Here is a 17278-nt window from a genome sequence, read left to right as displayed (position 1 = left end):
TAAAAAAAAAAAAAAAAAAAAAAGGAGACACAGCTTGAAGGGTGACTAAGATCTTCAATAATGCAGGCTCCCTCAGTCTCTATCAGACCAGTAAACCTCGTATTTTTTCTAACTGGGGGGAAAAAAGAGCTCAATTATTAGGGGTTTATAGTCATAAAACTATCAGAAGGTGAATATAAAAGTATTTCATTTTTAAAATAAGCAATAGTGAATAAAAAGATAGAAAGGTAGGTTTAGCTTAGCAATTAGAGAAAATTATTTTATCAAGAAGGGCATTTGCTTAATGGAATGGTAATATTACAATCACCAGGTATCTTTAGGAAAACAAAAGTATATTTATGGACAGCATGGTAAGGGGTCTATTTAAAGTAGGAGCTAACGCAAACGTTTCAGATTATTTTTGTAAACTTAATGACTTGGTTAAGCAAAATAAATAGGGGTGGTTTTTTTCAAGTTTTAATGAAGTTATCTTTCTATAAATTTGTATTGAATGAATTTATCTAGCAAAACAAAGCACACTAGATAGCTTCCAGCCTTTATAATCTTTTGGTGAATGTACACATACTTCCCACTTATCAATTATGTTGTTATCCAATATTTCCCATTTGCTACAACATTAAAAAAAAACAAAAACAACGACAAAAACACCACTATCTACTATGCAGCTATTTTGGACATTAACAAAGTATATCTGACAGAAATTAATTCCAACGTGTAAGGCAAGAATAACACTGACTGTGAAGGTTAAAACGTGTGTTAACTTGGCTGGGCCCTGATTCTCAGTGACTTTACAATTAGATAATGGCAGAAACTGGCAGTCATATAATGATGTAATTTGACAGTTATGTAATGATGCAATGAAGCACTGCTCCAGTAACAGTCACCCTCCATTTTGCTATTTGATGTGGCCATCTCCATTATTACACATTAATTTTCATATAACTTGGTCTTTAGAACCTAACTATGTAGATAAAAGAGAAGTAGATGAGTATTGACTCATATTAAATCAATGGATAATTTTTAACTGAGATTTTAAAGAAAGTTTATCAAGTTTCCAATCCTTCATTGTTGCACATTTTCCTCCCTGCCTGTCCTCCCCCTGCCCTGATTGCTTTTTTCCTATGGAAAAAAAGTTCTTTAGTTGTTATATAGTCCTCCCACCCCCACCCCAGATCATTTTACTATGCAACTCTTATTCTGGAGTCTTGTGATACCAATAATACCTAATCATATATTCCTTTAATCAGTTCTCTCCCTCATCTATTTCAATGCCATGTACATTATTTATCTCCTCTTCTCTTAGTTTTTCCCCAACCCCCATGTCAGTCCTGCTTTAACAGTGGCATTATGCTATTTTTCCTTTTGTGACTGAGAAATTTCACTCAGCATAATGTCCTCCATGGTCACCCATTTTGTATAATATTTCATGAGTTCTTTGTTTTTCAGTGCTGCATAATATTCCATTGTGTGAATATACAACAGCTTCTCTATCCATTCATTTGTGAATGGACACTTGGGTTATTTCCAACTCTTTGCTATTGTGAATAAGGCAACAATAAACATGGGTGTGCAGTTCTGGGTGTGCACTTGGATGACAGTTCTGGTTTCTTTAGGGTATATTCCCAGTAGTGGAATTGCTGGGTCAAATGGTATTTCTATTTGCAACTTTTTGAGAAACCGTCATACTGCCTTCCATAGTAGTTACATCATTTTACACTCTCACCAACAGTGGGTTCCAGTTTCTCCACAACCTCACCAGCATTTGTTGTTTGCTGCTTTGTTGAATTTTGCTATTCTTACTAGGGTAAAATGATAATCTCATAGTTGTTTTGATTTATATCTCTCTTAGAGCTAGGGATTTTAAGCATTTCTTCATGTGTTTCTTTGTCATCTGAATGTCTTCTTTGGTGAAGTGTCTGTACATATCCTGTGCCCATTTTGCAATTCGATTGTTTATTTTTATCTTGTTGTGGTGCTCAAGTATTCTAAAAGTTCTAGATATAAGTCCCTTATGAGACATATCTTTACCAATTTTTTTTTCCAGTCTGTGGATTCCCTTTTTACCCTATTGGAGAAGTTTGTGGATTCTTCTAAGAATTAAGGGGTTTGATTCTTAGAAGATCCCTTTCATCTATTTTATCCTCTCCTGGTTGTAGGTTTTTTAGGATGCTTGGAAGACTGTTCATGTTGTGGATTAGTGCTTCTAGGGTTCTTCCAAGCTTTTCTCTGGTGTTGTTGTTAAGTGCTGTCGAGTCACAGGGGACTCACAGCGACCCTATGAAAGAGAGTCCTCGACGCTTGGGTGTCTTTCATCCTCTCTCCAGGTTCATAGGGTTTCCGGAGGCAAGCTATTATGGAAGTAGATGCCACTCCTCCTTCCAAGCATGTTTTAATTGGGGAGCTCCACCCCATACTGTCTGCATTAGGTAACCAGCTATTAACGCATTTGACACATCAGTGTCACGGTGTTCAGCCTCACAGCAACCACAAGTTACAGCTGTACGGCAACTTGTACACCAGGGCTATATGACCTATAATGCACAGAGTTAAGTTAAAATATGATAATTTTTATCTTCTTGGTTAGTGGTGTTTCAGAGATTATTTAATTGTTTACGTCAATGAGAAGTACAAGGGGATTGCTTAAGACTGCTGGGTGTCAAGGACAAAGCACATTACACCAGTTGATTTTGATGATCATCTTATGATGGCAACTTTACTGTGAAGTCTAAAATGGACAAAACCTGCAATCCTGATGATACTGGAAAATTCCTGAATATCAACCCAGAAGCATATCCTGTAGTGTGAATTAATAAATACCACTATTGTTCAGAAATTCATTCCAAATCTCTGAAACGATCAATTGTTTCTTAGAATTATTCAAATTGCAAGCTCTCTCCTTCCTAGGATATTTGCAAAACCTATTCCACCTGATGTTGTTCTTTTCTTCTGTGTAAATGACTGAAGCTTTACTCAACTTTCAGTCTACATGGAATGCCTTCCTAGAGGCTTTTGCCAGTCATAATAAATGCCTGTCTGCCTATAATTTCGGCCTCTAATGAAGTTTATAGTCCTTGATTTTAGTTCTAGATCCTTAATCCACTTTGAGTTGGGTTTTGTGTATGGTGTGAGGTGTGGGTCTTGTTTGAGTTTTCTGCAGATATTTCTCTAATCTTGCCAACACAATTTGTTTAAAAGGCTGTCATTCTGAGAAAAATCGGATAAATTATGTATGCTGCATTAAAAGAGATGAGGAAGAGAACCGTTTAAAAGCGATATATGATTTGGTATTATGGTTATGACAAGAGTCCAGAATGAAGGTTGCATAGTGGAGTGAACGGGGGGTGGGGGGTGATTGTATACCAATGAAGGAATTTTTCTTTTACTTTTCAAAGAGAAGAGCAAACTGGGGGGGGGGGTAGGCAAGGAAAAAATGCAACAATAAATGAATGGAAATCCAAAATCTTTGTAAATGTTCATTAAAAGTAATAAAATGAAATTTTTAAAATTCTGTCCCAGTTCACTCAATATAAAATAAAACAAATTTTTAAAGAAAGGCTGCAATTTCCCCACTTAACTGATTTCATCTCTTTGTCAAAATCAGTTGACCATAGGTAGATAGGCTGATTTCTGGGTACTCAACTCTATTCCATTGATCTATGGGTCTGTTGTTATACCACTGCCACGCTGTCTTGACCACCACAGCAGGGTAGTGGGATTTGAAATCAGGAAGTGAGATGCCTCTTACCTTGTTTCTCTTTTTAAGGAGTATTTTGCTTATTCAGGGTCTCTTTCCATTCCAAATGAGGAGATTGCCTTTTCCATCTCATTGAAGAATGGAATTGGGATTGCATTTGTATTGGGATTGCATTGAACGTGTAGATTGCCTTTGGTAGGATTGTCATTTTCACAATATTGAGTCTTCTTGTCCATGAGTAAGGTATATTCTTCCATTTCTCCAGGTCTCTTTTGGTTTCTTGTAGTAATGTTTTGTAATTTTCTTTTAATAGATCTTTTGTTTTTCTAGGTAGATTTACTCCCAGTTATTTCATATCATGATGGGTATTGTTTTTCTTAGTTTTAGCTCTATATTATTTTTGTCATTATAGAGAAGTCCAATTGATTTTTGTATGTTGATCTTGTATCCTGCCACTTTGCTAAATTGGTCAACTATGTCCAGTAGTTTTCTTATTAAATCTTTAGGGTTTTCTAAGTATACTATCATATCATCTGCATAGAGAGATAACTTTACCTTCACATTGCAAATTTGGCTACCTCTTATTTCCTTCTCTTATCTTATTGCTATTGCTAAGACTTCTAATACAAAATTGAATAGGAGAGGCAATAGTGGGAATCCTTGCCTGGTTCCTGTTCTCAAGGGGAATGTGTTTAATCTCTCTTGATTGAAAACAACATTGGCTCTCAGATTTGCGTATATACTTTTTACTCGGTTGAGGAAATTCCCTTCTATTCCTATTTTGTTGAGTGTTTTAATCAGGAAAGGGTATTGGATTTTGTCAAAGGCCTTTTCTGCATCAACTGATAGGATCATGTGGTTCTTGTTCTTTGCTTTGTTAATGTGATTAATTACACTGATAGTTTTTCTTATGTTGAACCATTCTTACATACCTATTATTAATCCCACTTGGTCATGGTAAATTATTTTATTATTTTTTTTTATGTATCATTGGATTCTATTGGCCAGGATTTTATTTAGAATTTTTGCATTGATGTTCGTGAGAGAGAGAGAGAGAGAGCCTATAGTTTCCTATTTTGGTGGTGTCTTTACCTGGTTTTGGTATCAAGGATATTCTTGCTTTGTATAATGAGTCTGGGAGAATTCCATCTTTTCTATTTTATGAAATATTTATGTAGAATTTATGACAGTTCTTCTCTGAATGATTGATAAAATTCATTTGTAAAACCATCTGGCCCAGGGTTTTTTTTGGTTGGAAGTGTATTACCTTTTTCAATTTCTTCTTTTATAATGGGTCTGTTCACGTGTTTAATTTCGGTTTGTGTCGGTTTAGGTAGGTTGTGATTTTCTAAGTATTTGTCCACTTCTTCTAGGTTTTCATATTTGTCTGAGTTAGTTTTTCACAGTATTTCATTGTTAACTTTTTTATTTTAGTTGGTTCCGTTGTGACATTGTTCGTGTCATCTCTTATTCAGATTGTTTGTGTTTCTTCCTTCTTTTCTTTTGTTACTTTTGCTAGTGGTTTGTCAATTTTATTGACCATTTCGAAGAACCAACTCCTGGTTTTGTTGATAGTTTCAATTGTCTTTTTCTATTTGCTATTTCATTTCTTTCTGCCCTAATATATATATATATTTATAATTTTTTGAGAGTATCTGGAGAAGAGTATTGAGAATACCATGGACTGCTAGGAAAACAAACAGATTTGTCCTGGAAAGGGTTAAACCGGGTGGCTCCTTGGAGGCAAGGATTCTGAGGCTCCGTCTAACATACTTTGGACATGTTGTGAGGAGAGACCAGTCCTTGGAGAGGGACATCATGCTTGGGAGGGTGGAGGGACAGCGCAGGAGAGGAAGGCCCTCTATGAGGTGAATTGATTAAGTGACGGATAATTGGGATGGGAGTGTCAGAGACGGTGCGATTGGCACAGGACAGAGCTGAGTTTAGGGCTGTTGTACATAGGGTCACTATGAGTCGCAAGCGACTCGATGGCACATAACAACAACAACATCAGATTTTCTTGCTATTCTTTTTCAATTTGTTGGAGATGTTGGGTTAGAGAGTCAATGGTCATTTTTTCCTGTCTTTTAATGTATTTGCCCATTGCTATAAATTGACCTCTAATTATTGCTTTGGCTATTTCCCAGAGGTTTTAGTAAGTTGTGTTTTCATTGTTGTTTCAAGAAATTCCTTCATTTCATCTTTTATTTCTTTTAGAAGCCACTCAGTCTGCTGTTAGGGACCTCTCCAAAGTACTGAAGAGCAATGGCATCTCTCTGGAGACTAAGGTGCATCTGATACAGCCCATGGGTTTTGCAATCACTTGTTATGCATCAGAGAGTTGGACAATGATCAAGGAGGATAGAAGGAGAATTAATGACTTTGAGCTGTGGTGCTGGAGAAGAGTATTGAGAATACCATGGACTGCTAGGAAAACAAACAGATTTGTCCTAGAAAGGGTTAAACCGGGTGGCTCCTTGGAGGCAAGGATTCTGAGGCTCTGTCTAACATACTTTGGACATGTTGTGAGGAGAGACCAGTCCTTGGAGAAGGACATCATACTTGGGAGGGTGGAGGGACAGCACACAAGGGGAAGGCCCTCTATGAGGTGGATTGATTCAGTGACTGGGATAATCTGGATGGGAGTGTCAGAGATGGTGCGATTGGCGCAGGACAGAGCACAGTTTAGGGATGTTGTACATAGGGTCAATATGAGTTGCAAGCGACTCGACAGCACATAACAACAACAACAATATGTTCAAGCAAGGTGTTCAGCTTCCAATTTTATGTTTTTTTCTTCTTTATCCTCTTGATTTTAATGTCTAAAAATGTATATATTTTTAATACAGATTATTACAGATATAATAGAGCACCTACAAATAAACTGTTTATCTTAGACAAGAGGAGCTGACAAAGTAGCATCCCTTTACAAAGTAGGAAAAAAATTCCCAGTGTCTTAGGTTTTAAAAAAACTTATTTTTCAAATAATTTAAAATTTGGAAATAAATACAAGAAAAATTTCAAAAAAGAAGATAAGTCATATATAGATATATTTTTACCATAAGACATTAAAATCACATAGAGCATAAGATGTCTCATAAAGACAAATATTGTATAGGACCCTTATTGTAGAGCATGCATGAGGATCCAAGAAGAGGAGTGCTTAAATATAGGGTCACACAATTTGATGGATGGAGGGAAGGATTGGTAACGGAGAGTGAAAAGGTACAGTGTGAAAAACAATGTATATGATCTTCATGAACTTTATATGTAAACCAGTATAATTAACACCTAACTTAAGAGGGACTAAAGAGCATTATGCTGCGTGAACTAATTCAGGCGCACAAAAACAAAACTGTATGAAACCATCACTGTAGAATGAATGTGAGTATCCAAGTGGGGCAGAGGGTAGAAGCAGATAGGTGAGGAGGTGTGGCATTTGAGGGGGGGATTAATCATAAGGTCATACAATTTGATAGGGGGAATGAGAAAAATGGGAAGGATCTGGTGTGAAAAACAATGTATTTGAATTTTGTAAATAAACTAGTATAAAAAAAGAATTTAGATGGTCAAAAGTCTAGAACTTTCTCCTTAGCCATTTCCTTATTAGTATACCATCTTGCTTTTCAGTTTACCACTGGCTTTTGAACTAACTTCTGGCTTAGTTCTAACAAAGCACACATTAGTCTTTATAATCCAGTCCACTAAGCTTCTGGTAGGTGATGTTAAGTAATGAGGATGAAATCAGGATTCACTAAGATTGATGCCAGGTTCAGAGAATGGAATTAGAAGTGAGAACAATGCCAAGGTAAATGAAGTCATCTTTTACTTACAGCTGACACGTGCTGCAAGAGATACATGACATCAATCATGTCTGCAAGGACAAGGAGTCTAGTGACTGCAGCCAGCAAGGCACGGGCAGCTTGCACCACAGCCTCCCTTTTCGGGAGGTAACAGGGGTCATCTGTAAATCTCTCAGCTGATATTTTCAGAGCTTCACCTGAAAAACACAATCCCCAAATAAGTTACACTGCATGTTTTGTGTATGGTTATGTCAACATTTACCAGCCCACCTAATTCCAAGCATAGTCAGTGACCAAGCATAATATTAAAATACTGTCAGTTGCACAAGAATATCACCTCTTAATCAATAATGCAATTTCATAATGACATTTGTTTTTGATAAATGATCTGCAATGTAAGAAGCATAAGGCTATCTTCCTGCAAGAAAATTGTGCTCAACTGACTAACAACATCTAGTAAAATTGCTGTCAATTTCTGTACTGGTTGACTCATTTGTCATAAAAGAGTTCATTACTAAGACTTCAGTCGGAAACAATTCTGTTTATAGAAATAAAGTAAATCTTCATTGAGTTTCTTTCCAATTCAATGGTTGCTAGAAAAGATTCAGCCTTTAAACTTTATGACAACATATCTCTGATAATATTTGACATAGGCAGATTGATCCTAAATCAGGAACATAAAAAATGTACCCTATGTTGAGTCACAGAAACATTTCATAGAACATAAGAGAAATGTCCACTATTTTCCGTTTTCCTTTAAAATATATTCTGCTACAAAATTAGTGTATACTCATTTCTTTTTCAAAGTTCACACTCCAGAAGGGTATAAAAATAAATTTCTATCGCCCCCTTACATAATTGTTACAGAATTACTATAGTCACTGTGATCTGGATTTTTTTAATCAAAACATGTTTTGTTATAAAAACATTTCTCAAAAAAGTTTACAATGCCAATGGTCACAGAGAAAAAAACCACAAACTCATACTGTTGCTGTTGTTGTTGTGTAATGTCGAGTCAGAACCGACCCATAGTAGACCCTCCGGCGAGTTTTCTGAGACAATTAATCAAACGATTGATTGCCTATCCTTCCCTGGGAGCAGCTGTTGGTCTCGAACCATGGCCTTCAGGATTACAGCACAGCTTCTTGCCACTAAGCGAGTAGAGCTCCCTAAATCTCATACTAATCCCATAAAAATATCTAATATTCAGCTTTTGTGTGTTTGTATTGAATTTTCCAAGACTGTATGTGATATAGACAGGCAGATAAATAGGTATTTGAAACATCATAAGAAAGCACATATAAAGTTCCTGTCATGTCAAAGGTTTATTGTTCAAAATGTCTTTGCCAGCTACTGTTTATTATGTGTTCAAGTATTTGTTGTATTAAGGATTAGGGTGGGATACAAGCCCCACCCTTCTAGAGACTTATAAAAGACAGTAAGAGCTAAATGCTAGCTTTGGGATACCTGCTTTCGATCTACACTACAACTGATAGTCTACAATGATCACCAGTCTGTGCAAAACCAGCCTGCATACCTACAGTGGCCAAGTAAATCATTACTCTGATGAGTCTGAATCTCTGGGAGACCTTCTAGTGAACCACTGAGCCTAAGGGATGTAAAGGAGTGAGCTAACTGAACAAAAGAGGGACTATTGATGTTGGTAACCAGAAGGGACTGTTTCTGTTTCAGTTAAACAGCAAATCAAACATCTGGAACAATGTTGACTCTGCATTTTTTATAACTGATATTCTACTAATTTTAACATACACAGCTACTGTGCATATTATAAATGGAAAATATAAATCTATAAGATAATATACAGAGAAATCTTTGGTTTCTTGATGTTGAGCTTCAATCCATGTTTAAGGCTACAGTCCTTGATCTTCTGCAGCAAGTCCTTCAGGTCCCCTCAGTTATGCAAGGTTGTATCATCTATATAACAGAGATTGTTGATGAGTCTTCCTTCAATCCTGATGCCACATTTCTCCTCATAGAGCTTAGCCTCTAGGGTAATCTTTTCTGCATATAGATTTAAAAGGTATGGAGATAGGACACATCCCTGGTGCACACCCTTCTCAAATCTGATACATGCAGTGTTTCCTTGCTGTGTTCTGATCGCTGCCTCCTGGTGCAAACGTAGGTTTCTCATAAGCACAATCAAATGTTCTGGGAATCCCATTCGTCTCAAAGTTAGCCACAGTTTGCTGGGATCTACACAGTCAAATGCCTTTGTATAGTCAATGAAAAATAGACAGACATTTCTCTGATATTCTCTGCTTTCAACCAAGATCCATCTAACATTAGCTATACTATTCCTACTACCATGGCCTCTTCTAAACCCAGCCTGTACTTCTGGCAGTTCTTTGTTTATATGCTGTTCCAGTCATTTTGGATAATTTTCAGCAGAATCTTGCTTGCATGTGATATTAATAATATTCTTTGATAATTTCCACATTCTGTTGGGTCACCTTTCTTCAGAATGGGGACAAATAGTAGATATCTTCCAGTCAGTTGGCCAGGTGGTTGTCCTCCAGATTTCTTAACCCAAGTTGGTGAGTACATTCAGGGCAGCATCTGTTTGTTGACATATGTCAATTTGTATGTGGTCAATTCCTGAGGACTTGTTTTATGCTAATTCTTTCAGAGCAGCTTTAATGTCTTCCTTCATCACCACAGGCTCTTGCCCATACATTGTTTCATGAAATTCTTCTGTATCAGCAAACTCCTTTTGGTACAGTGACTCTGTATACTTTTTCAATCTTCTTTTAATGCTTCCTAGATCATTTAATATTTTGCCCAAAGCATCCTTAAGTATTGCCACACAAGGCTTGAATTTGTTCTTCAGTTCCTTCAGCTTAAGAAACACTGAGCAAGTTCGGCCCCTTTGATTTTCTGACTCCAGCTCTTTGCACATTTCATTATAGTACTTTACTTTGTCTTCCCATGCTGCCCTTTGAAATCCTCTGTCAGCTCCTTAATATCTTGATTTCTTTCCTTTGCTTTGGATTCTTGGCACTCTAGTGCAAGATTCAGAGTCTCTTCTGACATCCATCTTGGTCTTTTCTTCCTCCTCTGTCTTTCTAATGAATCCCTGCATTCTTCCTGGATGATATTCTTGATATCCTCTCACACTTCAGCTGGTCTTTACTCATTAATGTTCAAGGCCTCAAACCTATTCCTGAGATGGTTTTGAAATTCAGGTGGGATAGACTCAAGGTCAAATTTTGGTTCCCATGGATTTTACTTAATTTTCCTTAGCTTCAGCTTGCGTATGAATAGTTGGAACAAAGATTCTCACCACTAGGCTTATTGGCAGTATCATGATAGATGGTGAAGAGACTGAGATTGTTAACAGCTTCCATTTGTTTGGCTCCACAATCAACACTCTTTGTACTAGCAGCCAGGAAATTAAAAGACAAATTGCATTTGAAAGTCTGCTATCAGAGAACTCTCCAAAGTACTGAAGAGCAACGATGTTGGTCTAAAGACTAAGGTGCACCTGATCCAGGCCACAGTCTTTGCAATTATTTGCTATGTGTCAGAATGAATAGGGATGAATAGACAATGAATAGGGATGACAGAGGAGAATTAATGCCTTTGAGCTGAGGTGTTGGGGAAGAGTACTGAATATACCATGGACTGCTAGGAGAACAAATAGGTTCACCCTAGAGAGGGTGAAACCAGATTGCTCCTTGGAGGTGAGGATTCTGAAGCTTCATCTGACATATTTAGGACATGTTACAAGGAGGGACCAGTCCTTGGAGAGGGATATTATGCTTGGGAGGATGGAGGGACAGCACAAGTGAGGAAAACCCTCAATGAAATGGATTGACTCAATGACTAGGGAAATGAGGGTAGATGTTTCAGAGACAATAAGATTGGTACAGGATAGAGCAGGATTTAGGGCTGTTGTACATAGGGTCACTATGAGTCATAGGCAACTTGACAGCACACAACAACAACAAACAACATTCAGAAAAATCCTTTTAACAAACTGTTATAATAACTTTTTACAATCTGTTCCTTTCAATTTCTATATATTCTTTGCTCACATTAGAATATAGATGACCAGGAGACAATGTAACAATGATTATCACCATACTTCTGCAATCTATCTGACCCTGAACATGTCACTTAAACTCTTTATGACTCCTTTTCTTCATCTGTTAGTGAAGCCATAGGTAATAATAACAATATTTGTATGTTTTTAGAAAGATCTTAAGGATGTTTTAGGAAAGAGGCAAAGTTCAAATCTGTTGTTCACAGGATCATGGTCTTCACAATTACTTGTTATACTTCAGAGAACTAGACAATGACTAAGGATGACACAAGAATTGATGCCTTTGCATTGTGGTGCTGAAGAAGTCTTGAACGGACCAACAAGAAAACAAATAGGTCTCTCTTAGAGTGAAACCAAGTTTCTCCTTGGAAGCTAGAATTTTGGAGCTCTGTCTCACACACTTTGGGCACGTGGACAGGAGAGACCGGTCCTTGGAGAAGGACATTTTGCTTGTAGGGTGGAGGGACAGTGCAGGAAAGCAAGACCTCGGATTAGATGTATTGATACAGTAACTGGGCAATGGTTTTGGTGTGTCAGAATTAGTGAGACTGGCTCAGGACAAGGAAGAATTCAGAGCTGCTGTACATATGGTCGCAGGCAACTCAATGACACACAGCAACAATAACATATTCCTATGAAGGGAGGTCTGGTGGTCTACTGGGAAAGGAGATGTATTGTCAATGGCTTCCACACAGGAGAAAAATGAGCAATATTGTCCCATATAATAAAAAACGTCTGAAAACCCACTGAGGGTCACCTAAGAGTCAATTCCAACTTGATGGCACATAACAACAATATGTGTTTATGAGGGCTCACTAAAGACAGTGTTTGACACTTAGTAAACACTTGATTAGCCAGTATTGTTAGCCTTTCAAAGGCTTGCCTAAAGTTACATTCTATTGACTTCTAACTCCAATTGACCAGTTACTTACTGTGGAGGGGATTCTGATTCACAGAGACCTCATGAGAGCAGAACTGTTGCATAGTTTCCAAGGGTTATCGTTTCCATCCTTATAGAAGCTTTCTTCCAAAGCACCTCTGCATAGATTTATACTAGCTTTTTTTAATAACTTCCAAGTGCTCAACCATTTGTGCCACCCAAAGATGCCTATTAGTTATTATTTTTAAGGAAATTTCAAATGTTGTTGTGTGCCAATGATTTGGAATTGATTTATAAACTTCAAAAGGTTTTCAGATACTTTAAATTGCATGGGAAGAGAATTCCCATCTTTCTCCTGTGCAGCAACTGGTGGATTCAAATCGCATGCTCTAGGATTGACAGATCAACTTGTTACCAGCACTAGGCCACCAGTGCTTCCTATAAAAGTCTAAGACCAGTTACATCCTTTTCTGTAAGTTAGAATTGTAAGAAATTATGAAATATTAACTGATCTAATATTTATAGATCATATTAACATTATATTTTTCTTGTTGTGATTCTGAATTAGGAAATTACAGAAGTCTTTTTAGAATATTAATTTTGAGTTTGCATACTAAAACAAAATATATATGTATTAAAGTTAAGTTTTCTTTACTTTAAAAGTTTTACCCTGTTGAACAACTAGCTAAAGATCCATATTCAGGAAAAATTATTTAAACAATTATTAAACTGTCTCTTAAGAAAATGCCATGAAGAGTCATCCAGGTAGTACTGCTGCAAGGTGAAAAATAACTGTTAAATGTATTAATAAAAGTACAGTAGGTAAATTTCCCATTACTTGGCCTTCCAACACTCTCAGACCTTTTTCACTGCTTTCATCACATAATTCTGGTCTCAATTTGAACACTTCCTCTGGGAAGCCATTGATTATTACTAGTAAGGCAAGCTCCTTCTTGGTAACACTATTATGCTTCCCTATCATAATCTTCCTCATAATCTATTATCATTACTTATATCAAAGCCTGTGATTCTGCTGGAGAAGAAGAATTCCATTGGTTCTGTTCACCACAGTACCTCTAAGCTTGGAATAGTGCCTACTCTGTTGCATAAATTCAACACAATGAATGTACACCATTGACTGAATATGTAAATAACTAAACAAAACCCACTGCCATTGAGTCAATTCTGACTCATAGTTAAACTTCTATTGGGTTTCAGAGGCTGTAAATATTTTATAGAAAGATACTATCTTTTTCCCATGAAGCAGCTGGAAAATTTGAACTACTGACTTTTCAGTTGTTGTGTACCCTCAAATCAGAAATGACTCATAGCTGATCTTTCAGGGACTTTCAGAGGCATCACATAGAAGGAGAATGCTATCTTTCTCCTGTGGAACAACTGAGGAATCAGCACAATATGCTTTTGGGTTGGTAGTTCAACTTCTTTATAGTAAGCCATCAAAGTTCCCTTCATCCTATTTACCACAGTACCTATGGGCTATTCAATGACAATAAGTTTGGTTTAGTTATTGATATATTCACTCAGTAGTTGTGGTGCTAGCCTAAAAGTTGGCTTTTCTTAGCCATTACAGTTAGCTATTGGAATGCTTGGAAAACAGACTCATCCTGGAAAGGGTTAAACCAGGTGGCTCCCTGGAGGCAAGGATTCTGAGGCTCCATCTAACATACTTTGGACATGTTGTAAGGAAGGACCAGTCCTTGGAGAGGGACATCATGCTTAGTAGGGTAGAGGGACAGCGCAGGAGGGGAAGGCCCTCTATGAAGTGGATTGATTCAGTGACTAGGGTACTCTGGATGAGTGTATCGAAGACAGTGCAACTGGCACAGGACACAGCAGAGTTTAGGACTGTTGTTCATAGGGTCGCTATGAGTCACAAGCGACGCAACAGCACATAACAACAACAACACAGCTACCTATGATCTCCAACTACCTTAACTATAGACACATGGACTTTCACATCAGCATGGTTTTTGCAATTTATCAACAGCTGTGAAATTAAGATAAGAGAAAGAGTGCTTCCCACATTGGGTAGCAAGACTTTAAATGAGCAAGGTTTATGGTGGCAAGACCTAGTGAGAGCAAGACCCTGGTGGTAGAGATTGTGGCACTACTATGGAGAAATGATGGCAAGGTGTAATCTGAGGTTTTTTGCATTTGTGCTGGCCATAGTTGAAAGTTTGGTTGTTTTTGCCAGATATTTGAAGAAGAAACTAACTTATAACTGCTCTGAGGCAAATCTTGCTAGATGATTTGGATTTAACAGCTGAACTGAAACCAGAGCCTGAACTAATTGAGGAATTGTGCCTTGAGACTGTTGGGTTAAAACTTGGATTTGCAAAAAAAAAGAAACAAACAAACAAAAAAACAAAACTTGGATTTGCATTGACTGGAAGGTATTCTTTGTGTTCCTTACTCTTCAACTTTCTTCCCTAATATGCCTGATTGTTGGGGCTATAACTGAGTCTGTGAGTCAGCAATGAATAAACAAACCCTCTTTGCTGCTGCTGTGGCTATAGAGGCACCATGGGACCAGGCTATGGGGTCTTTACCTGCTTTCTGCTCTAGGGCAGTGAGGGGCTGTGCTAGTCTTACTCCCTCTGGCCCTTCCAGAAATACACTCATGGCCCTGTGGTCCTATGTACCAATTTCTCCTGTTTAAACAGTAGTATACACTCACTGTACTGAATATATGTAATAGAGTAGGCACTATTCTGAGACAAAGGGTGTTGTGGCGAATAAAACCAATGCAGTTAATGTTCTAGATCATTCAGTTGTTGTGTGCCACCAAGATGGAACAAAGTGATAGCTGACCCTCCAGCAGGTTTTCAGAGACAGTTAATAATGTACAAGGAGATTGTCCATCTCTCTCCCATGAAGCAGCTAGTGGTTTTGAGCTACATACCTTTGTGTTGGTAGCTTAACTCCTTACCATTAGGCTGCCAGAGCTTCTCAAAATATTACACACTATATTCCAGAGCTCCTCAAATAAATTCAACAAATATTTATTCAACAAATACGTATTGTTTTACAAGACAGACCAAGATGGCAGCTTAGTCAGATACATCACATCATCCTTATATAGAAAAGACCAAAGTGTGTAACAGATTCAGATGGTAATTCTGAAACCAGAGCATTCAAATGAATAGATGAAGAATTAGACAAAACACCAATCAGAGGTAAAATATGAGCAAAAACAATGATCAAAGATGTTGGAAATTCCCAGTCAGCTGGACAACTACAGTATTGTCATCTCAAAACCAAACAGGGTCAGAGAAAGAGAGGAAGCCCCACAACAAGATGGATTGACACAGAGGCTGTGGCAATAGATTGAAGCATAGCAGTGATTGTGAGGATGTACAGGATAGGGCAAGGTTCAGCTTGGTTGTTCATAGGGTTGCTATGAGCCTTAGTTGACCCAAGAGCATCTAACAACATTTCTAAACAAAAACGAAATAAGTACAATTTAGAAAAATATTCCAAGAGGGGAAATGCCTTACATAATTAAAGGCATACGTACCAAACGAGCAGGCAACATAGGTAGGTTAAAAGTATTCCACTTGAGAATAGGAATGGGGGTGGGGAGAAGGAGGCACATTGCTGCAGTTATGTAATATTGCACTGGAACTCCTGTGCAGAATAGTATGACAAGAAAGAGAAATAAAGTATTTTCAAATAAGAAAGAGTAAGTAAAAGCTTATAACCCTATCTGACTCCTGTAAAATAGCAATGTCCAAACAAAGAAAAAAAAATACTAGTGTGGTTGAGAGGATATTGCAATTCTTATACACTGCTGATAGAATTATAAAAAGGCACAACCACTATGGCAAGCAATATAGAAATTTCTCAAAAAGGTACAAATAAAAATATCTACTCATCAAGCAACCTCGTGTGTGTGTGTGTGTGTGTGTGTGTGTGTGAAGAAAGAAGCTTTGGTGGCTTCATGATAAGGAATTGCATGGCCAATACAAAGGTATGCAGTCCAAATTTACCAGCTGCTCCACAAAATATGGGGAATCTCTCTTTTAACAACTGGGATCTAGAGGGAAGAGGAAAGACCAGAGAGTGGTCAAAATTATTGGAGCAGGTATTGCTGCCAGTTTAGGGCCTGTGTCAGGAAAAGGAAGTCTTACTCATAAACAGTGCCACCCAAAGTTAATAAAGGAGGTCAGAATTGCTTCCACTGTGGAAAGCTGGGCCACTTCAGTAGACAGTGTCACAGATGAGAGCCACAGATAGGCAAGGGAGTAAAGAGGACGCTCCCACTCATTTGCTTTAACTGTGGATCTGAAGGACACTTCGCCAAGGGCGGCCCACATCAGGTCCTCGTGGCTGACAGGACTGACAGGCCCCAGCTCCCACCTGGAAACAAAGAAGGACACTTCAACAATTCAGATCCTTGCAGAAGAGCTGTGGGTGAGCATTAACATTACTGGTAAGTATAGTCATTTTCTCCTGGACACAAGAACCTATTGTTTGGTCCTAAAAGCCTTCTGAGGTCCCAACTCTTCTCACTATTTCTTAGTTGTTGGAATTGATGGAAAACCTCATAAGCAGAGTTCCTTACTTCACCTCTGCCTTTCGTGTGGACTTCAGAGCTGTAAAACAACCCAGTAGTAGATGGAATGTGGTCCAGGACTTAAGAAAAATAAATGACACAGTTGAGCCTTTACATCTTGTGGTTCCTAACCTTTATACTATAATAGACAAAGTACTAGTCAATAAGCCTTTTATTTTAAGAACTACCTTCCCTCTGTAACTTGATTTGTGCCACTGTTAGAACCTCTACTTGGAATATTATTGCTTTTAATTTTTGACTC

At 37.8% G+C, this 17278-nt stretch overlaps 1 protein-coding gene across 1 annotated transcript in view; it reads right to left on the bottom strand.

Annotated features, from left to right (window-relative positions):
• The window catches only part of CTNNA3 (catenin (cadherin-associated protein), alpha 3), a 2453748-nt gene that overhangs the window by 2260311 nt on the left and 176159 nt on the right, over positions 1-17278 (bottom strand). Inside the window, exon 4 of the mRNA XM_006889022.1 lies at positions 7528-7694. Coding sequence (XP_006889084.1) covers positions 7528-7694 — 167 coding nt within the window. The remainder of the gene's footprint in view (positions 1-7527; positions 7695-17278) is intronic.

Source organism: Elephantulus edwardii, unplaced genomic scaffold (genome assembly GCF_000299155.1).
Source record: "Elephantulus edwardii isolate Elephantulus edwardi_28Jun2011 unplaced genomic scaffold, EleEdw1.0 scaffold00074, whole genome shotgun sequence".
NCBI lineage: Eukaryota > Metazoa > Chordata > Mammalia > Macroscelidea > Macroscelididae > Elephantulus > Elephantulus edwardii.
Note: the sequence above shows the minus strand (reverse complement) of the source record. Positions and strands in the feature narration are given on the sequence as shown.